Genomic DNA, 21,026 nt, shown 5'->3' on the forward strand with positions numbered 1-21,026 from the left:
CCCTGACATCACTCCAGCACTCTGGCTTTTGTGTTTTGAATCAACAACAAGTGTTGGCGAGACAAAGGATTCCCAAAAATAAAACAAAGAGTCATTGTGCAGCTTTTGTTAGCAGAGAGACAGCCAGTGTGGTGGGTAGGGCAGCGGTGCCCCCCGCCGGGCACCGGTGAAGCTCCACTCAGCCAGGTGGTGTGGGCGGGCTGCTCTTCACAGACAATCACCTTGGTTAATTATTGACACCTGCCTGGCTGGCATCACTGAGGCCCATTATATTAATCCTGCAGCTCAATTGTAGTGGCTGATGATCGTACTTAATTTTTACTTTCCTGTGCAACACATTCTGTTGTGTTAAATGTTAAACACGGAAGATCTTTAACACAGTTACTTTTAATGTATGTTTCAGTGTGTGTTTCATTAAATTAAGGCATCAGAAAATGTGTTAATAATAATAATAATAATAATAATAATAATAATAATAATAATGTAATTAAAAAATGTTTTTTTATAAGAGAGAGGACCTGGGGGGATTAAATGAAACTGTTTTCTGACTGAACTGTGTGTGTGTTTATACTGGAGTTACACTTACACTCACCTGTGTGTGTTTATAGAGCCTCAGAGTTGTGACAAACTTGTATGTAATTATCTGGCACTTTTTAACATTATTATATTTTTTAGCAGACGCCAGTGCAACTTCCAACTGTTACAATATATCACATTATTTTTACATACAGTTACTCATTAAAACCGCCGGGTTTGTACTGGAGCAGTCTTGGTACAGTACCTTGCTCAACAGCAGTGTCCCTCACTTGGGATTCACCCACAAACTTCTGCGCCTAAACACTACTCCACACTGGTGCCCACTGGATATGGACAGAATGCTATCATCTATTTCAATGCCCGTCTAATGTCTATTTTCAATAAAGTTCTGAATTCATGTTTTATGATCCTCGATCATTGCATTGCGGTGCAGGTGCAGGTGCAGGTGCAGGTGCAGGTGCAGGTGCAGGTGCAGGAGGGTCGTTTCAGCACCGCCTGACGGACGGACAGCTCCCGTTGTGCCACTCTCGGGGATGCATGTGGCTTTAGACTCCCCTGCCTCTGGCTTGGTTTGATAATTTATGTATTTATGTATTTATACCCTCTGATGGCCGAATGATAACAGAACACGGTACTCACACTGTACACACTTCAGACACGCACCGCACTCACTATGCACCAGTACAACCAGACTCTGGAGAACCCGCGGACACACTGCACGCAGGGTACAAACTAAAACACACTGTTCATTTACACACTGTGTCACTAACCCCCCCACCCAGTCACACACCTCTTCCTCCTGTAGCACCACCGCCTCCCTGACGTCACCGCCTCGCCGCTCTTAAAGCCCCGCTGTCGGCGCCGCCGCAGCACCGCTCGCCGCTCTTGGACTGAACACTGAGCATCCGCAGCCTCATCGACAGCCTGTGTGAGAGAGACCCAGAGACAGTGGGGATAATAATACACACACACACATCGCTCGACCCCTGTGCTCGGCGTGAATTTGCTCTGCCTTTCCCTGGATCCGGAGAACAGACGGCGACGGAGGCGGAATGCTGCTGCGAGTGTCGGCGCTGATCTGGGCTCTGAGCGGAGGTAAGCCCGGCCCGGTTTGTCAGTAGATGTGTAAAAAGCAGGTGTCACTACCGATAATAATATGATAATGTGCAATGTCAAATGATTGTGTGATTACGCATTCGGGCTGTACGGTTCTGCTTTGTGCTTTGTGGTTGCCCGGGTCAGTATAGCAGCATCCCAGCGACTCTCCCGTCACCGGACAGCAACAGCCTGAAGTTTCCAGCGCTGCGTAGCTTCCACTTATCATGCGGGATGGGAATGTGCGTCTGGATACTGCATCCACACACCTGCACCACTCACCGAAGTGAGCAGCGAGTGGGAGCAGGGCAGAGAGAGAAGAGAGGAAGGAGTCACAGCAAAACGGAGTGAGAGAGAGTGATAGTGTGGGAATGAGAGAGTGATGGGGAGATGGGATTAATACCGAGAGGGAGTGAAAGAGCGAAAAGGACAGGATTGGAGATGAAGACCGAGAGGGAGAGAGAAGGGGACAGAGACACAGAGGGAGACAGGGCTCCAGCCGTGGGGCCAGTTATGTAACGGCACAGTCTGTGCTCAGACAGGCTGCTCACTTTGAAGGAGCAAAACTCGCTGTTCATTGGTATTATATTTCATCACAAGTGTTCTTTGTGCACACACACGCACACACACGCACACCCACACAGTGGCCACACATGGTCTGTAGAAGTTCTAAAGGGACCTGAGCCCAGCTGGCTGTGCCCACAGACACAAGGACCAGACAGACCAGGGCATCTCCGGCAACCTGCCACAGTGTTGGCACCGACTGTGTGAAGGCTCTCTGTGTTAAAAACTCTGTATAGTAACTCCAGTATGGTGTCACCCAAACCCCAGGCTGTGGGGGGTGGGAGGCGCACTCCCGGGTGCAGGGATGGTGTTGGGGGCACTCCTCTCAGGACCCAGTGACAGGATTATTCTCACGTTGCCGTGTCATAGAGCCGCTGAGCTCTAAGCTGAGCTGCGATGATCACAGATTACCGACACAGAGAGAGTGAGTCTGTCTCCCAGTGCACATGTGCCCCCCCTGGCTCTGTCACCCTCACCACAGCTCTCCATGTGACTGACACTACAGCCCAGTCACCCACACGGCTCAATACACTCCACTTCAAGAACAGAAACACCAATAACCGGGACACTGCGGTAAAGGAGGTCTCCTGGTGTTTATACAGTTGGAAACGCACGTAACCTACCATTTCCTAAGACCCAGTGTGCATTGTTCTCATAGTTACTATATGTACACAATCAATCGGGGCTGAGTGGAAGTGTTGTGCTGCAGCGCAACTCTTTTAGTGCGGCTTTTCCCACGGTCCTTATTTCCAGCAGTCTAAGCCCCTCTGACTGATGGGGCCTGCGGTGATCAGCAGAGATAAAGCCCCTAAACTGGGATTTCAGCCCCTGGGACAGAGCGCGCAGTGGGGCAGCCCGGCCGGACGCAGGGCATATGAGTAGCCCTGGGTCTCGGGCTCAGTTCATGACAACGGGGCTCTCGCAGCTTTAGGGCGGGCAGGCAGGCAGGGCATCCATCCATTCGTGGTCGCGGAAAGATGACTTTCACTTTCCACTTGACTATTAATAGTGGAGTTCTAAGAGAAACTCTCCACAGTTAATCCACTTACCTCGTTACAGAAGCTCTGCAGAGGCATTTTTGAGTGATGGCCTGCACGTCAACAACAGCAACAACACAACACACTAAACTAAACTTACTCACTCTCTGTGCTCTCTCTCCATTCTCAGCCTGGACCCTGACCCTGGCCGCCCCTCTGCTGAAAGATGAAAAGGTCAGAATTGCATTTATATACTTATTTTGACATGTTTGTTTTTCATACATTGATACATTTGTGGAGCTTCAGGATCCTTGTGTGTATGTGTTTATGTATGTGTGTAGGGCCCTCACCTCTTTGTGCTGTGTGCAGGTGAGCCGCTGTGTGATGGAGGTGCTATCCGACTCGCTGTCCTCAGACAGCCTGGGGCCGCTGGACAGTGACTGTGCCCAAACTTTGCGCCAAGGTACCCCTCTCCCTCACACTGCCACCACACTGATAAACACACACACACACACACAAACACACATACATACACACCACTGACACCCAGCAGCTGGGACTCGAACCAGAGACACCCAGGTAACACAACCTATACCTGAGCTACTGAAACACACACAATATAGACAAATTAAACAACCCCACACACAGTCAATGCTATAGATACAGCCGCTCACCATCACCTGAACTCACCAACTTAGTCACTGACACTGTGTACTATAGAGACCCGCATCAGGACTAATGCCTGTCTTTCTCTGCCTCTGTCTCTCTCTCACTGCGTCTCTCTGCCTCTCTGTCTCTCAATGTGTCTCTCTGCCTCTCTTATCTCTCTCTCACTGCCTGTCTGTCTCCCTCTCTCTCTGCCTCTCTGTTCGTCTCTCTCACTGTGTCTCTCTGCCTCTCTTTCTCTCAATGTGTCTCTCTGCCTCATTATCTCTCTCTCACTGCGTCTCTCTGCCTCTCTGTCTCTCTCTCTCACTGTGAATCTCTGAATCTCTGTCTCTCACTATGTCTCTCTGCCTCTCTGCCCATCTCTCACTGTGTTTCTCTCTCTCTCTCTCTCTCTCTCTCTCTCTCACTGCGTCTCTCTCTGTCTCTCTCTCTGCGTCTCTCTGCCTCTCTGTCTCTCTGGGTGACAGATGAGCAGGTCAGTGCTCTGGTGAGACACCGTGGGCTGTTGAAGGAGCTGCAGGAGCTGGCAGTGCAAGGTCAGTGCACTGAGACCACAACACACAAACACACACATACACACATACTCACTCACACACAAACACGCACTCATGCTGTGACAGAAACATGCACACTCACTCTGACACACACAGTAGATGAAACAGCACCGTGTGTAAAATGTTCTGTCCTTCCGTCTGCAGAGAAAGAGGAGGACGCAGACCGCCTGGAGAAGAAACAGGCAAAGAGAGCGGGAGGAGAAGAGGAAGAAGAGAGAGAGCAGAAAGAGACAGTGTATACAAAGTCCACAGTGGCCAAAGAGGGAGAGACAGAGAGTGGGGAAATGGGGATAGGAGACGAAGAGACGAGGGGGAATGAGAAGAAAAATGACAAGGAGCTGGAAGAACTGCTGGGGGAATACAGGAGGAAAAGGGAGAATGAGAAAATTAGCAATAAAGAGCTGGAAGAGCTGCTGGGGGAGGAGATAAAGAGGGGGGATGTGAAAAAGAGCGATAGAGAGCTGGAAGAACTGCTGGAGGAGGTTCAAAAGAAAAGGGGGTATGAGTCAGAGAGAGAGAGAGAGATAGAGCAATTACTGGAGGAGGAGAAAAGGAAAAGGGGAGAAAAACAGGGAGAGAGTGAGCTGGAGGAGCTGTTGGAGGAATACAGGAGGAAGAGGGGGAACGAGAAAAAGAGTGATAGAGAGCTGGAGGATCTTCTGGAGGAGGAGATAAAGAGGGGGAATGTGAAAAAGAGTGATAGAGAGCTGGAAGAACTGCTGGAGGAGGTTCAAAAGAAAAGGGGGTATGAGTCAGAGAGAGAGAGAGAGATAGAGCAATTACTGGAGGAGGAGAAAAGGAAAAGGGGAGAAAAACAGGGAGAGAGTGAGCTGGAGGAGCTGTTGGAGGAATACAGGAGGAAGAGGGGGAACGAGAAAAAGAGTGATAGAGAGCTGGAGGATCTTCTGGAGGAGGAGATAAAGAGGGGGAATGTGAAAAAGAGTGATAGAGAGCTGGAAGAACTGCTGGAGGAGGTTCAAAAGAAAAGGGGGTATGAGTCAGAGAGAGAGAGAGAGATAGAGCAATTACTGGAGGAGGAGAAAAGGAAAAGGGGAGAAAAACAGGGAGAGAGTGAGCTGGAGGAGCTGTTGGAGGAATACAGGAGGAAGAGGGGGAATGAGAAAAAGAGTGATAGAGAGCTGGAGGATCTGCTGGAGGAGGAGATAAAGAGGGGGAATGTGAAAAAGAGTGATAGAGAGCTGGAGGGGCTGCTGGAGGAAATTAAAAAGAAAAGGGGGTACGAGTCAGAGAAAGAGAGAGCGATACAGCAATTACTGGAGGAGGAGAAAAAGAGAGGGGGAGGGCAAAAGAGAGAGAGTGAGCTGGAAGAACTTCTGGAGGAATACAGGAAGAAGAGGGGGAATGAGAAAAAGAGCCATAGCGAGCTGGAGGATCTGCTGGAGGACGATAAAAAGAAAAGGGGGTACGAGTTTGAGAAAAAGAGAGAAAGAGAGCAATTATTGGAAGAGGAGAAAAAGAGAGGGGGAGAAAAACAGGGAGAGAGGGAGCTGGAGGAGTTGCTGGAGGAATACAGGAGGAAGAGGGGGAATGAGAAAAAGAGTGACAGAGAGCTGGAGGAATTGCTGGAGGAGGTAAAAAAGAAAAGAGGGTATGAGTCTGAGAGAGAGAGAGAGATAGAGCAGTTACTGGAGGAGGAGAAAAAGAGAGGGGGAGGGCAAAAGAGAGAGAGTGAGCTGGATGAATTACTGGAGGAATACAGGAAGAAGGGGGGGAATGAGAAAAAGAGTGATAGAGAGCTAGAAGATTTGCTGGAGAAAGAGATAAAGAGGGGGAATGTGAAAAAGAATGATAGAGATCTGGAGGGGCTGCTGGAGGAAATTAAAAAGAAAAGGGGATACGAGTCAGAGCAATTACTAGAAGAGGAGAAAAAGAAAAGGGGGTATGAGTCTGAGCGAGAGAGAGAGTTAGAGCATTTACTGGAGGAGGAGAGAAAGAGAGGGGGAGAAAAACATGAAGAGAGTGAGCTAGAGGAATTACTGGAGGAATACAGGAGGAAGAGGGGGAATGTGAAAAAGAGCGATAGAGAGCTGGAGGAATTGCTGGAGGAGGTTAAAAAGAAAAGGGGGTACGAGTCTGAGAAAGAGAGAGAGAGAGATCAATTACTGGACGAGGAGAGAAAGAGAGGGGAAGGGCAAAAGAGAGAGAGTGAGCTGGAGGAGGAGAAGAGAAAGAGAGGGGCTGTGAATAAGAATGAGCAGGAGGAGGAGGAGAGACTGGAGGAGCTGCTGGAAAAGATGAAACACAAGAAAGCAGGAGAGGAGAGCGAGAGAGAGCTGGAGAGGGAGCGGGAGAGAGAGGAGGAGGAGCGTCAGAGGGAGGTGAGGGGCCCGCAGCGGAAGCGGGTGATGGAGAACGCCAGTGATGAAGAGAGCAGACAGTTTGCGGAGGAGGAGAGGGAGCTGGCGGCCTGGGAGCACAGACACGGCCCTCTGAGGGACGAGGAGGAGCAGATGGAGGAGAAAAGGGAGGAAGAGGACAGGGGGCAGGTGAGTGTCAACCGGACAGACAGACAGTACTGCCAACTGTACATCACTGACCTGGCAGATCTTGTGATGCGGCTGTGTTGTTCCTTTGACAGGGGCTGTCGGAGGTCGAGATGGAGCTGCGCAGGGTCGCTTCAGAGCTGAGGGAGCTGCGCAGGGGCTGACCGGAACCGAGACTGCTGTGAGGACACACACACACACACACTCACACTCACTCACTCCCTCACACATACACACACACACACACACACACACACACACACACACACACTCACTCACTCACTCCCTCACACATACACACACTCACACTCACACTCACACTCACACTCACACACACACACACACACACACACACACACACACACACACACACACACTCACACTCACTCACTCCCTCACACATACACACACACACACACACACACACACTCACTCACTCACTCACTCACTCCCTCACACATACACACACTCACACTCACACTCACACACACACACACTCACACTCACTCACTCCCTCACACACACACACACACACACACTGGCACACATATGCACAGACATACTCAACAGGCACCCATACACTGACACTCATACACTGACACTGTAGTGTGTTCCTCTGCCGTGGCCTCATCAGACCTCTGTTTTGCACAGTTCTCCACAGCTCCGCCCTGCTGGGCCCCAGGGCCACCTGCAGGGCATTCGTGTCCCCGCTCTTTAACACAGAAACTGCAGACGCACTGACACTGCTCCCCTCTCCCTTCACCACTCCTCCCAGACTGCTAATTTATTTACTCTTGTTATACAGAGATCGTTTTCAATATTATTATTATGATTATTTTTATTATTCTTGGTATCGTTGTTGTGATGCTGATGGTGAATGTGTGTGTGGTGAGTATTCTCTGGCTGAGCACTGTTATTCAGCCTGTCAGGGCAGCTCTACGCTGTGCCGTTACCAGCCAGGCACAGTGCAGAGAGCAACGCAGGAGGGACAGGCAGGGCTCTGACGCCCTCTGCAGCGCAGTGTAATGCCTGCGTCACACAAACACTGCCTCCCAGTCAGGCTGAGCGTCAGGCAAGCAGCACTGGCAGAACTGGACCTGCAGGACTGACGTTTAAGCACCAGTCTTCCTCACCGCTACCACCGAACGCTGAAGAAGACTGCTGCCAAAATTACTATTTACCAACCCAGTGAGGGTTAGTCCTCTCCAGCACTGAAAGGAGTCAGTATCAGTATAAACCCGCCTTTCTGTCGTGAACTAGTTTTGGCCCTCTAGTGGGTACAATGTTGTATGGCAGCTGTGGCCGAACTTAAGGTCCATCTGAGCAGTCAGACTTCCACAAAAGTGGAAGCAATGCGCTCTGAAGGACTCAGAAGGGGCAGTTGTGAGGTATTGGGGATCCCTGTATTGCATTAGCACACAAGGGGTCACAAGGGGAAAGGCCAAAGGTTAAAGTTTGAAGGTCAAAAGTAGAGGTGTCCAGGGAGGTGGGGCTTACCCTGGTCATGGCCAATCAGAGTCCTATGTTGTGCCTGCTGTCTACGCTGCTTTGTCAATCAATAAAGCACAGTTTAAAAAACAAATCTACTGTCTCTCTCTCTCTCTCTCTCTCTCGCTGTATCGGTCTCTATCTCTGAGTGAATCCAGAGTCTCTGTCCACAGCTGACGGCTCTCCCTCACCTCAGCTTAACCACTGTAACCAAAAAGCAGCCCTCAGTAAAGCAATGGTGAGACTAGTAAAAGACAACGCAGAGACAAAATGAACACAGCAAACACACTACATGAAAAAACATGGACCAAAGAAGGCTGATCTCTCTGGTGGAAGTAGTGGTTTATTAAAATCGGGGAGCCGTGACACATCTGTGCATCTGTCTGGGCCTGCTAGTCCTTCTCGGGGTGCGCCCACTGTGAGGCTTTTCTAGGCTGGGGAGGGTGCAGCAGAGCTGTGGTTTTCACTCAGGCGAGTCCCTGGCTTCACAGGACTCTCCCCCTGTCGCCCCCAGAAGAGTCTCAATATGACTGAGGAGAGCGGAGAAAAACTGATTCACACCTTCATACCCTGAGAGGAGAGGGAGACAGTTTGTGTGAATGTAGCCCACTGTCCCTCTAGTATACAGCAGTGTCACTGTGCTGTAACATACTGACCACACTGTCACTGTACTCTACTGAACTGTACCGGGGAAAATATTGATGTCGATGATGGTGAGTCTCTGCGTCTTGTTGTCCACGATCACGTCCACCCCAAACAGAGCCATGCCCAGCTCTGTCCTCAGCTCCGCCACCATGGCACCCAGCACTGCGTCACTCGGGGGGGTGGGGGGAGCCACCTCCTCGTCCAGCTGCAGAACAGAGAGAGAGAGGGCGGGAGGGAGAGAGTGAGAGCCTGTCAGAGTCTGTCAGTGTAAGGGTGTGTCAGTCTCTGTCAGTGTGAGTATGCCTGTGTCTCAATGTGGACAGTGTGGACAGTGCCCTGCTTGTCAGACTCACCGCTGTGAGGTTAGAGCAGGACTCTGGCTTGGACACCTCACGGCTGTTGAAGAAGATGGTCTTTCTGTCTGGAGACACAGAGCAGCATGAGACTGATCCCCACCCGATCCTGAGTTGACCCTGCCCTGACCCAACACTGCTATTACAGCACACCACTGAACACTCCCAATTGCAGGGGCAGGAGCCGAAATGTTTATGGAGAGCAGAGGCAATGGGGTAGACAGTCCGTGGGGGGGAGCGGCAGGGAGGGCAGTGGGGCAGCAGGGTGGAGGGCAGTAGGGGGGACTGACCGCAGGGCCCCGAGGGGAAGTTCTTGAGTGACGGCCGCTCCACGGTGAAGTGCGCCTGTCCCACCACAAAAACCTTATGCAGCACCGCGCCGTGACTCACGAAGCTCTGCAGCACACAGGGCGGCCGCACATCGCTCAGCCCGGCCACGCTGAAGATCAGAGCCATCTGCAGAGACAGGCACCCTGACACACTGACACACCAACACACAGACACCTGGACACACAAACAGTGCAACACACATGAACACTGACACACAGATACCACCAGACACTCACCTCATGAGAATTGGAGCCATGGGCCACTCTTGTTTTGCAGACTAGGAGCCACAGAGACAAGGGGACAACGAAGGGTGGGAGGGAGGACACAAACACAGAGGAATGTCACTTCCTGCTCTGAGGGAAAAATATTTTTTTACCGATAACATGAGCAACAACAGTGGTGGTGTCACAACACGGGCAGTGCTACAGTAATGCCCCCCGACATCATTCAATGGATATTAAATCATTTTATCAAACAGTGCAGTAGCAAGTGTTGCAATATTGTTGAGATATTGTTGCAGTAGTGTTGAGGTATTGTTTATGTATTGTTGCTGTATTGTTGCAGTACAGCTAAGGTATTGTTGTGTTATTTTGTTGCGCTACTCACTCAGGGGGAAGCTGAGCTGGTGCCGTGCCACAGCATCCCTGATCTCCCCCGGCTCTCCAGCGCTGAGCTCCAGGTAGGGGGGGCTGCAGATACGGTCATCTGGGAAGAGGTACAGCCGGACAGACAGCAATGAGAGAAACACAGACAGACAGCAGAGAGGGAATCACAACCAGACAGACAGTGTACCTGCCATGCTGTGCTGCAGGTGGCTCATGATGCGGTAGGAGGTGAAGCGGTCCAGTAGCCGTCCCATCGCGGGCAACGGGTCCAGCAGCACCGTGAGAGGATGGGCTGCCATGTACTCCTGAGAGTCACAGGACTGCAATCAGGAGTGCGGGAGTGTGTGTGTGTGTCAGTGTGTTTCAATGTTTGTGTGTGTGTGTGTATGTGTGTTTGATAGAGATAAAACTGTCAAAAATAAACACGTGTCTTACCTGGAAGTTTGCAAGCAGCTGCTGTGATTGGCAGTCGTGTGCAGCTTCCACCATGACATCAGAGAGTTTGTGCACAATGACATCAAATGGGCCCTGTGCTGCCATTGGGCGGCTCAGGTCTATCTGTAACACAGGGGGCGGGGCTGAAACTGGGGGAGGGGCTGGCTGTGACTGAGTGGAAAGCACATGCACTGCACACCACAGATACAATTAGTATAATAACATGGACTACCAATATTATTCTCATCATTATTATCAGTGTTATTGTAAAAGGTAGTGTTAGTGTAACAGGCAGTGTAAGTGTCATCATGAGTATTGCTGCTGGCAGGTGATCTCAGCTGGAGGTGACAGGGTCCTGACCGAATCTGCCACCATCTGCTCGTGACAGAGAAAAAGAGAGAGAGAGAGAGAAGTGGGAAGGGGAGGGAGAGAGAGAGGAGGATTGGAAAGACAGAAAGAAAAAGTGTGTGGGTGTGTGTGTCCAGAGAGGTGGGAAGTTTGGTCCCCAATCAACACCCCAGCTGACCCCGCTGAGGCCGCAGGGGGGGTTATATTATTATCTTTCTTAGCAGACACCCTTAACTAGGGCAACTTAGGGCAATATATCACTTTATTTTTACATACAATTACCCATTTATACAGCTGGGTCTTTACTGGAGCATTCCAGGTAAAGTACCTCGCTCAAGGGTACAGCAGCAGTGTCCCCCACCTGGCATTGTGGTGTCAGTGCGCATTCGCCAAGAAAACAGCTGCGCTGCTGCATTCTTAACGCTGGCGTTACAGGGATGTGTAGAGCGCCTTACAGCACAGCAGCAAGAACTCACCTCCACCACCTCAATACCTCGAGTCCTGCAGAGAGAGATGAGAGATCAACAGAGAGAGATGGGAAGATTAGTGGAGAGAGAGAGAGAGAGAGAGAGAGGCTAAATGTTGGCACTGCTGCGCTCCAGTACAGCATTAGCCCTGGACTAGAGTAGGATGGTAAGTTGAAAGCAGGTGATGAGAATCACACTGTGGGCAGGCAGACACTGTATCCTATAAGTGATATATCATTTACAACGTGTTATTGTTGATATTATTAATTATTATTATTATTTCTCACCCGCAGAGCTCCGTAAACGACGCCAGGTTAATTTTCTTTCTCTTCTTGTCGCTGAGACAGAACCCCACTCTCCTGCTCCTCCGAGCACCCTGCATCACTGACAACAGTAATAATGAGAGAGAGAGAGAGAGAGAGAGAGAGAGAGAGAGAGAGGGAGGAGGGCGGGAGGGGACTCCCACCTGTTGAAGGCAGGTCGGGCTGGTGAAACTGACTCCTGGGTGGCTGCGATGCAGGGCTTTTGACACACGGACAAGGGAGTATTCGGAGCCAACATGGCGCCCTAGTGGGAGTCAGTTGCTCAACCCCAGCTCACTCGGCTACCCCAGTTCCAGAATGTCTGAACTGGTGTCGAATTAGATGTTACCAACCCACAGTCGCAGGCATGTGTAGAAAATAAAAAGTCACTTTTTCGGAATAACTACGTTTTTCATATTGCTATAAAAAGTTAGCGCACAAAACGACCTAATAAAACACAGTCCAGCGCAGCGCAGCGCAATCTCCAGACGAGCGCAGGACACGCAGATGGACCGCAGAGCGACGCGCTGCACTAAAACAGCACAGTGACTGTACAGCGGGGTGTTTTTAAACGGACAGGGATGTTTGACCCTCTGGAGGAGGGACAGCAGTTATTGCTAGCGCCCTGTACAGCGAGCCCGGTCCTCATGGGCACAGTCCGTGAAAAAGAGAAAGAGAAAGTGAAAGAATAGGCAGTATATGGGAAGTGTAACACTGTCCTGCATCGCCTGCTGCTTCAGTCGGCCTCACAGACTGAAACACTCACTCACACAGACAGATAGACGGTTATCTGTCTTCTTCGGATCTTCTCTATCTGTTTTGTTATTTATTTAAAACTAACTGAACATAAACCCGTCGCGATGTCCCGGGGCTCGACCGCAGGTTTCGACCGGCACATCACCATCTTCTCCCCCGATGGCCGCCTGTACCAAGTCGGTGAGTCGGTGTCCCACAACCCGCTGTGTAGAAACTGTGGAAATGTATAACAATGTGTTGTATACTATTGGTCTGTTTTCTTAATTACTTAATTATATGACATTTCTTAATTGAATCGAGCTGGAGCGCAGAGGTAACCCGTCCTCTGTGTCAAACTTTCATTTATCTCCGGATGAGAGAATGCCAATGAAAGCCGGGATTGTTCAAACACATTTATCAACAAAACACACAAAGTGCACAAGAACCAGTGAAGGGATACCCAGTCAGCTCGGCTCAGTCCGGTCCTGATTGCCAGCTCTGACATCCCGTAAAACAGATTAGCAACACATACTCCCGACGTGAGTCTGCACTTTGTAAAATAAATTAGGCCTAATTAATCAGGTGACTAAATATAAACTGTACTTTGAAACATCCCCGTCTTGTGTTTTTAAAGGATGACAGAATTGAAAATTAAATTAAACTATGTGCACTTTCTTGGTAGTACAAAATGCCTGCGTCCAATGGTCTGAGCGTTTTCCACACGTTGCTTACGGGGTTCGCTTGAAAAACAAAATCAGGGAGACATACTTCTACATTTATTTACTTTCTATATATATAGCACTATACATATGTTCCCCCGGCCGATTTGTTATAAGAAAAAATCTAATTAACAACTACAAATTATTTCAAACAGCAAGAACGAATCATTTGTGCATCTTCCTGGATATCAATACATTTTCTCATAAAGTAATATTCGTCAAGACTCAACCAAACATTTAAGAGACGTAACCTGTAATTCTTGTAACATATTATTTAAATATTGTAAATAAATAAATTGCATTTTGGACAGTGCAGGAGTCTGTGCACAGCCGCCCTCACACTGTGAGTTGTGTACAGGATACTTTATCTGCCATTTAAGGCACTAAATGGTATGTGGCAAAATAATGTGTGTGTGTGTCTCTCTCTCTCTCTCTCAGAGTATGCGTTTAAAGCCATCGCTCAGAGCGGCCTGACCTCAGTGGGCATTCGAGGGAAGGACTCTGCGGTGGTGGTCACACAGAAGAAAATCCCGGTGAGATGGGGAGGCCAGGAGGGAAGGGGACAGGGGGAGACACAGAGAGACTGGAAGTGGGAAGGTGCAGAGAGATATGATTTGTGTTGTAGAGTGATTTTATGTATTTGAATTATGTAAACAGGGAATCATGGTCCTAACAGTCTTGCACAGGTTTTCACATAGATTCATAGAGAGAGAGAGAGAGAGAGAGAGAGAGAGGGAGGGGGACTCTGACAGGGGCAGTGGAGCGCAGAGGCGTCTGACTCTGCATCACACGCCTGCAAGTCCAGCCTTGCTGTGCTGGGCTGGCATCGGACCCTGTCACTGCAGCCTCACCCGCCCGGGCCTGCTGGGGTTGTTGTGAGTGTGGAGATTGTGACTGGCTGCCACTGTGTTGATTGTCTTCCAGGACAAGCTGCTGGACGCGGCAACGCTCACAAACCTGTTCCCCCTGACGCCACGCATCGGCTGCCTCATGACCGGACAGGCCGGTGAGAAACACTGTGACTACTCATCCCTGACCAGTGACCAGTGACTGCACCGACTGACCACTGACACTCTCTTGCTAGCTCACACTCACTTCCCTCTCCCCTCCGTCTCCGCAGCGGACAGCCGCTCCCAGGTGCATCGGGCACGAATCGAGGCGGCGGAGTGGAAGTACAAGTTCGGTTACGAGATTTCGGCTGACATGCTGTGCCGCCGCATGGCTGACCTCTCCCAGGTCTACACACAGAACGCCGAGATGAGGCCGCTGGGCTGCTGTAAGTCTCCCCAACAGCGCTATACTGTCAGTGGCCGATTGTTAGCTTCCCTTGTTTCGAGGCGGTGTGTGTCCTGGGTCAAAGTGTGCTGGAGCGGCCCAGACAGCCCTGTTTGGAAGCAGAGTTCTGGTGCTGTCTGTTAAGCACAGCACAATCGAGACGTATTTTAAGCTCAGGGTTTTCACCTAAAGATTTGAACCAATGAGTGAAATTAATGGTCTAAATGACCCCTAGTATCCAGGTATTCAGCCCTTGTTGACCCTGTAGCAGGGAGGGAGGGGGCCGCACAGCTCTGTGCCTGGGGTGGGGTGGGGGGGCAGCATCTCCAGTGTCTCATCCCCCCCAAAGCTCCTCCTGCCCTAGTTGAGCTCATTACTGTTACCCTCACTGACCAGTGCAGTCAGAAGTGATTATGACTCGGAGACCTATAGACCCTGCAGCCTGAGCTGTGCAGCGCTGGTCTGCCACACTCCTTACCTCCCTCCCTCACAGGTATGATGCTGATCGCAGTGGACCCCCAGCTCGGCCCCATGTTGTACAAGTGTGACCCGGCTGGCTACTACTGCGGATACCGGGCCACCACCGCCGGCGCCAAGCAGACCGAGGCCAACAGCTACCTGGAGAAGAAGCTGCGCAAGAGACCTGACCTGCCCTATGAGAAGACAGTGGAGGTACTGGTACTGACTGGCCTGGAAAACACAAGATAGTGTACCAGTGTATATGCTGTGGTGTGTCAGTGTAAATCTATATGCTGTACTGTGTCAGTGTACCAGTCCATATGCTGTGGTGTGTCAGTGTGACAGTTTAACAGTCTATATGCTGTGGCGTGTCAGTGTAACAGTCTATATGCTGTAGTATGACATTGTGTACAAGTGTAAATCCGCCCCAGTCTGACAACTCCTCTCTCCCCAGCTGGCGATCACCTGTCTGTCCACCATCCTCTCCCTCGACTTCAAGCCCAGTGAGATTGAGGTGGGCGTTGTCACCAAGGACAATCCCAAATTCAGGTAAGGTGCGACAGGACGGCTGTCTCCCACTGTCTCTGCACAATTATCAGAGTGAGTGTCCGCTTATTGCGCTGCAGTGCGTCTCTTGATTTGTGTGGTCTCGCTGCCCTCCATTGGACAGATTGAAGAACAGCTGAGCAGAGTATGACACACTAACTGTCCCTGCCTCTCCCGACAGGACGCTGAGTGAGGAGGAGATCGACACACACCTGGTGGCAATTGCTGAGCGGGAATAGACCAACAGACGCACACAGATAGACACACTGACACCCAAAACTGACCCGTAGACTCACACATCAGACACAGGGACACACATACCGATCCACTAAACCAACAAACACACAGACATTCCAGCAGACACAGACTGACACGGTCACAGAGACAGAACGCTTGAACAGTCCGTATCTGTGTGTGTTACTATGCAAGTCTACAGCGTCCATGTTTGGTTACATGGTGTTACTTGTGGACCCACCAACGTCTCCATCCCAGCCAATCGCAACGATGCAGCACCACATCCGAAGCATCCTATTGGTGTGTCACGCCTCCACTTTTCCTGTCACAGAAAAGCGTCTCTGAATAAAGCCCAATTCCCTCAGCGCCGCAGTCCTTGTTTTCTCTGCACACACGCCATTCCTGAAGGCCTCCCAGCCTTCTCTGAGGCACCAGCACCTGCACGGGTGAATTCAATTAGGGCACTAACGAAGTAATTGGGTTGGAATGGAAACACTGAGTGTGACCCACCGGCTTGGCGAGTCACACAAGTCACACTTCTGATTCAAAAGGCTTCTGGGATTATTTCTAGCTGAGCCCTAAATTACATAAATGACCCCTTAATTGAACTAACAATGTACTTAATTGTATCTCTTTATCTGTGTTTAGCTCCTAGAACCACTGAGAATTTTAAGCACAATACTCTCTTTTTTAATTAAAAAGGTCTAAACATGAAACTAATAAAGAAATCTATTTATAAAGTAACTGAGCTCAACTGTCCCTGACTGAAGAGTAGCAGCGAGACACACTGAGGTTTTACCACAAGAAAGAAGGAGCATAGTTCTGTGTTGATATATGGGTGTAAATTTATTTATTTTAATATTTAAAAGTGAAATGCAGAGAAAAACTGACTCTCTCACATCCCAACTCCCTCTCTTCCTGTCAACTCTTCTAATTGTTTCTCTCCATCCATCTCTCATCCCTCTCTCACTTTTTTAAACTCTCAAAATGAGTATACAGGTTCCCCCAACTTGATGTAATAATTTGTAAACAGAACTGATTAACTGAAAATAGAAAGTTAAAATAAAGAAAAGTAATAATATATTTTTAGGATTAGAAAGAAATTAATTGAACGGAGGAGGAAGAAAGTGACCGTGAAGCTCTGCCCCGACTCTCCGGATTGAGAAGCTGCACTGAGAAAGGAGAAAGGATCGGAAAAAATAAAACTCAAATACGTAACAACTGACAATAAATTACAGTGGGTGCACTGCACAGCCCCTCCGCACCGGCGCAGTACAACAGCTTTGTTCAAATGAATACATCTAGAGGCCACCCCTCTCATCTCAGTGCAATGGTATTACCCTCTTTAGAGCAGGACTGCCCCGCTAATCAGCAACCAGAGTTCGAAGAGCCCAGGAAAGCCACACACATGTACACACGTACACACATACACACGTACACACACACACTGACATGGTTACACAGAAGGACTCCTGGCAGTCACAGGTTCAGGGGCTTGGCTCCATATCAACATCTGTGATTACAGCACACGATGGCCATTGATGGTCAGGTCGTCAAACTCCTAGAAAGAGAGATCACCACTGATTTGTACCTTAATTTGATTGAATTACACACACACACTCTTACACAAGACCGTTTGCTGTTTTTCTCTTCCTGCACACCCTCACCTCTTCGCTCTCAATCTCCTCCTCCTCATCCTCCTCCTCGTCCTCCTCCTCCTGTGGCTCGGCGGCTCCCCCGGCCCGGAGCAGCCGCCGCACCTCTGTGTTGGGCCTGTAGAGGGCGAACTGCAGCGGGGTGTGCCCGGCGTAGGTGGGGGCATTGACCACCGCCCCCCGGCTCAGCAGGAGCTGCACCAGCGTGGGGTTCTGCTTCTCCACAGCCCAGTGCAGGGGAGTGTGGCCGGAGCCCTGGTCCTGCAGCACACAGACAGGGGCTGAGTGCCACGGCTTGGCAACAGTACAGCGTAGTTATAGACAGGACGGCGCAGTGCATTATGGGTACAGTGCAAAGCGGTAGTGCTCGGACTCACGCTCTGGTTGACATTGACTCCAGCGTCCAGCAGCAGCCTGACGATCTCCTCGTCTCCCCTCTGTACTGCGAGGTGCAGTGCCGTCACTCCTGAGAGAGAGAGAGATGACTAATTGTACACTATGTCCCATACTGGTCAGCTGGAGCCGTGCGGAGCGGCGACAACGTGTGTATCCGGGCGCTCTGACCTGTGTAGTTGGTGACGTGCAGCTGTGCGCGGTTGCCACCGATTGCCACGAGCGCCCGCACGCACTCCACCCGGCCCTCCCGGCAGGCGATGTGCAGGGCGGTGTTGCCCCCCCGTTCCTGCAGCTCGGGATTCGCGCCGGCACACAGCAGCCTGTGCACACACTCCCAGCGGTTCACGATCACAGCAATGTGCAGGGCGGTCTGAGGCACACAGGAGTCAATACAGAGAGGGAGTCAATACAGAGGGTGGTTTTATTGCCCACTATGCCAAACTGACACTACACTGAGAGAGTAGGAGAGAATACACACAAGACCTTCACACCTTCAGTCAAAGCGAACAACTCAGGGAGGATATTATGACACACTACACACAGCTTACATCTAAACCTCAGTCTCTCTCTCTCTCGCACACACACACACACACACACACACACACAGTACCTGGTGCAGGTGGTTCTGGATATCCAGGTAGCACGTCCAGGCAGAGTTCAGAGACACCACACTCAACAGGTACTGCAGGAATGGCCAGTGCTCATGGATCAGAGCCAGGTGGAGAGCCCTGAGAGAGACAGGGGGAGATTAACACAGACACATAAACTCTACACAGCCCTGGAGGAGGGAGGAAGTGTGTGTGTGTAAGAGAGGGAGTCACTTTTGGAGCAGTGGGACAGACCGGTGTGTGTGCGCGTTTGTTTGTTTGTTTATTTGAAATGCCTGCGGCCACTCACGTGTCTCCATCCTCCGAGATAAACGTCATCGTCTTGAACAGCTCATCCCTGGCCAGCTGCTCCTGGGCTGGATCCGGTTCGGCTGAGCTGGTACCTGCCGTGTCTCCGCCCTCCCCCGCGGCCAGGTCCATAGTACCGAGCCCCAGGGAGATACTGCTCAGCAGCTCCTCTGTGATGGAGTCTCCCAGCGCCGAGTCCAGCCGGTCTCCACCGAGAGAGGCGCAGGTGTCAGCAGCGGGGTCTGGGCCGGGGCGAGCCGGGTCGCGATCCACAGAGGGGGGGGCCGTCTTCCACTCGCAGTGCAGCTCGGCGTCGCCGAACCCAGGCGGGCCGAGCGAATCGAGCCCGCTGTCGCACCATTCCCCCGCCTCCTGGCACAGCGGCTTGCTGAGCCCAAACCCGAACTCGGCCGGGGTCGTGGGGCCCGTCTCCGGGTGCTGTCGCTGTATCCCGGCCATTGTGGGGTGAAGGTAACGGCGGCTTCAGTTCGCAGTGTGCAGGCAAGGCGGCGGGTTGCAGCTCGTTCTCGGGCACTGTTGCTCCGTCTCTTCCTCTTCAAGCTCCCTCCTCATCCTCGGGGCGCCAGAATCCCCCGAATCGATCAATCCGACTGGTTTCGATTTCTGTTCGACAGTTCCTATCGATGTACAATTAGGTGTTTTCTCCACCGCTGGGGAATCCCCAGATCCCGTCTCAGCCAATGGCAGCAGCCCATTCACTGCCTTCCGTTCTGCGCAGGAAGTTTACCATGTTCGCTTGCCTCTGTGCATTCTGGGATATGTATTTTATTTTATTAACTATACAAATCCTTTATATTTGCTGTTGAATAATCAGTAGCAGCAAAAGCAGTAATATGAAGTAGTGGCCTTTTTGACGCATAGACTATGCTTAAATTATTTTGTTTCTTCACAAAGTAAAATGTTTAAAATGAAATAAATACATAAATAAATTGGACTTGTGTTCAAGTCTATATCCCAGATAGAAAACATGTTTTTGGCTATGGACTCTTACATAGTATACTTTCATAATGGGCAATAACGTTTATAATGTGTTGGCTGTAAAGCACCTTAAGAGTCCCAAAATAATATTTGTTTCCGAAAAATACCGAGAACGCTGCGGAAATGTACGAAGTGGGCGTGACGTCACAAGTGGAACTTCTACCAGTGAAAGCGCCTGTTGGGTTGTTTCTGATGTTGTAAGTAATATTATAAACTACTGCAAATAATTATCTACACAGTTCTCACAAAGAATACTACCGTAACATTGTAAGGGAACTATTGTTTGGGGTATTATCTTTATTTAATCACAAAAGTTACATATTAAAACTTGTAGTTGAATGTATGTTTTTGGTCACTGTCCCTCTTATTTTGTTGTTGTTTTTAATCTGCTTGTCTATTACCATAATTCACAGAATCCTTTCTTTTTATTCGCATTATGGGATACTTTGGGAAATGGTGGATAGTATGTCCACGTTTTCTATAAAACCGCGCTGTGACGTCACTTCCTGATTGCGGTTTTCTTATTCTTAAATTTATCGCGCAAAACAACACGATGTATATTTATTTTATAATAATATTATAACATAGTTATATAATATATATAACACAAACTTCGAGGGCCCCTATCCTTGAGGTTTTATAGGTAACCTTTAATTCTGCCCTCAATTTCCAGAATTCCCTTAATTGAAAAAGTTAATTGCTTAATTGATTAATAGCATTCATGTGGTCATATTCTGTCGAAATTAGAGATTTAGGGTGACTGACAAAATGTACTGGATAGGGGCTCCCCATGCCTGTGTTTAGGCACCACTATACTAGTTTAAGTGCAGTGTTAAGGGAAGGATTCAAACAACATATCGTGTTCCGTGGTGGTACACTAGATGGCGCCAGATTCGCACGGGTGTCGGAGCTGAGACTCCTGTATTGTTGCGGTGCGAGGTGCTGTCCTTTTCTGAAACACAATAAAAGATGCGTGCTGGACACCGCAGCCTGTCCTCTACAGAGGGGTGCTGTGCAACAGAGAGAGTGAGCTGTGTATAGGAGACAGTCTGTGTGTGTTCTTCCGAATGTGATTAGGGGGTCAGACCAGGGAAAAAGGGAAAATGTGTGTGTGTGGGGGGGGGGTCACCATGACAACAGCAGCAGTGTCTCCTTGGCGACAAGCTGCGGAGAGTGAGGCGGAGCTTAATACCCCCTTTTCTGGGGATTAGAGGAAATCGGTGTCACCTCTGTGACGTC

At 50.0% G+C, this 21,026-nt stretch overlaps 4 protein-coding genes across 9 annotated transcripts; 2 read left to right on the top strand and 2 right to left on the bottom strand.

The window, feature by feature from the left end:
- Positions 1 to 1,420: 1,420 nt before the first annotated feature.
- LOC136749423 (trichohyalin) lies at positions 1,421 to 8,476 on the top strand. 3 transcript variants are annotated; one of them, XM_066703719.1, is made up of 7 exons: positions 1,421 to 1,632; positions 3,364 to 3,407; positions 3,543 to 3,636; positions 4,310 to 4,378; positions 4,541 to 6,903; positions 6,996 to 7,081; positions 7,552 to 8,476. In XM_066703719.1, the coding sequence occupies exons 1-6, from the start codon at positions 1,590 to 1,592 to the stop codon at positions 7,062 to 7,064; spliced, it is 2,682 nt and encodes an 893-aa protein (XP_066559816.1). In that variant the 5' UTR covers positions 1,421 to 1,589; the 3' UTR covers positions 7,065 to 7,081; positions 7,552 to 8,476. The 3 variants fall into 3 exon arrangements, with proteins under 3 accessions (XP_066559816.1, XP_066559814.1, XP_066559817.1); XM_066703717.1 differs by having other exon boundaries at positions 6,996 to 8,476; XM_066703720.1 differs by lacking the exon at positions 4,310 to 4,378 and having other exon boundaries at positions 6,996 to 8,476.
- Positions 8,477 to 8,713: 237 nt separating this feature from the next.
- Positions 8,714 to 12,567, bottom strand: LOC136749425 (inositol-tetrakisphosphate 1-kinase). Of its 4 annotated transcripts, none has more exons than XM_066703723.1 (11): positions 12,038 to 12,567; positions 11,859 to 11,955; positions 11,581 to 11,605; positions 10,757 to 10,879; positions 10,509 to 10,626; positions 10,323 to 10,421; positions 9,953 to 9,993; positions 9,677 to 9,842; positions 9,387 to 9,454; positions 9,076 to 9,238; positions 8,714 to 8,918 (listed from the first exon to the last, which is right to left on the bottom strand). In XM_066703723.1, exons 2-11 carry the CDS (start codon positions 11,951 to 11,953, stop codon positions 8,818 to 8,820), a joined length of 999 nt encoding a protein of 332 aa, XP_066559820.1. In that variant the 5' UTR covers positions 11,954 to 11,955; positions 12,038 to 12,567; the 3' UTR covers positions 8,714 to 8,817. The 4 variants fall into 4 exon arrangements, 3 of the variants coding, with proteins under 3 accessions (XP_066559820.1, XP_066559819.1, XP_066559821.1); XM_066703722.1 differs by having other exon boundaries at positions 8,714 to 8,958; positions 12,038 to 12,563; XR_010816747.1 differs by having other exon boundaries at positions 8,827 to 8,958; positions 9,387 to 9,450; positions 12,038 to 12,566.
- Positions 12,568 to 12,572: 5 nt separating this feature from the next.
- On the top strand, positions 12,573 to 16,205 carry LOC136749426 (proteasome subunit alpha type-6-like). The gene is made up of 7 exons (XM_066703725.1): positions 12,573 to 12,809; positions 13,766 to 13,860; positions 14,252 to 14,333; positions 14,448 to 14,603; positions 15,096 to 15,274; positions 15,516 to 15,610; positions 15,789 to 16,205. The coding sequence occupies exons 1-7, from the start codon at positions 12,734 to 12,736 to the stop codon at positions 15,844 to 15,846; spliced, it is 741 nt and encodes a 246-aa protein (XP_066559822.1). The 5' UTR covers positions 12,573 to 12,733; the 3' UTR covers positions 15,847 to 16,205.
- A 463-nt stretch (positions 16,206 to 16,668) lies between these two features.
- nfkbib (nuclear factor of kappa light polypeptide gene enhancer in B-cells inhibitor, beta) lies at positions 16,669 to 19,497 on the bottom strand. The gene is made up of 6 exons (XM_066703721.1): positions 18,790 to 19,497; positions 18,503 to 18,620; positions 18,061 to 18,262; positions 17,874 to 17,962; positions 17,509 to 17,757; positions 16,669 to 17,402 (listed from the first exon to the last, which is right to left on the bottom strand). Exons 1-6 carry the CDS (start codon positions 19,245 to 19,247, stop codon positions 17,361 to 17,363), a joined length of 1,158 nt encoding a protein of 385 aa, XP_066559818.1. The 5' UTR covers positions 19,248 to 19,497; the 3' UTR covers positions 16,669 to 17,360.
- Between the last annotated feature and the right edge of the window lie 1,529 nt (positions 19,498 to 21,026).

The sequence above is a fragment of the Amia ocellicauda genome, chromosome 5, assembly GCF_036373705.1.
Source record: "Amia ocellicauda isolate fAmiCal2 chromosome 5, fAmiCal2.hap1, whole genome shotgun sequence".
NCBI lineage: Eukaryota > Metazoa > Chordata > Actinopteri > Amiiformes > Amiidae > Amia > Amia ocellicauda.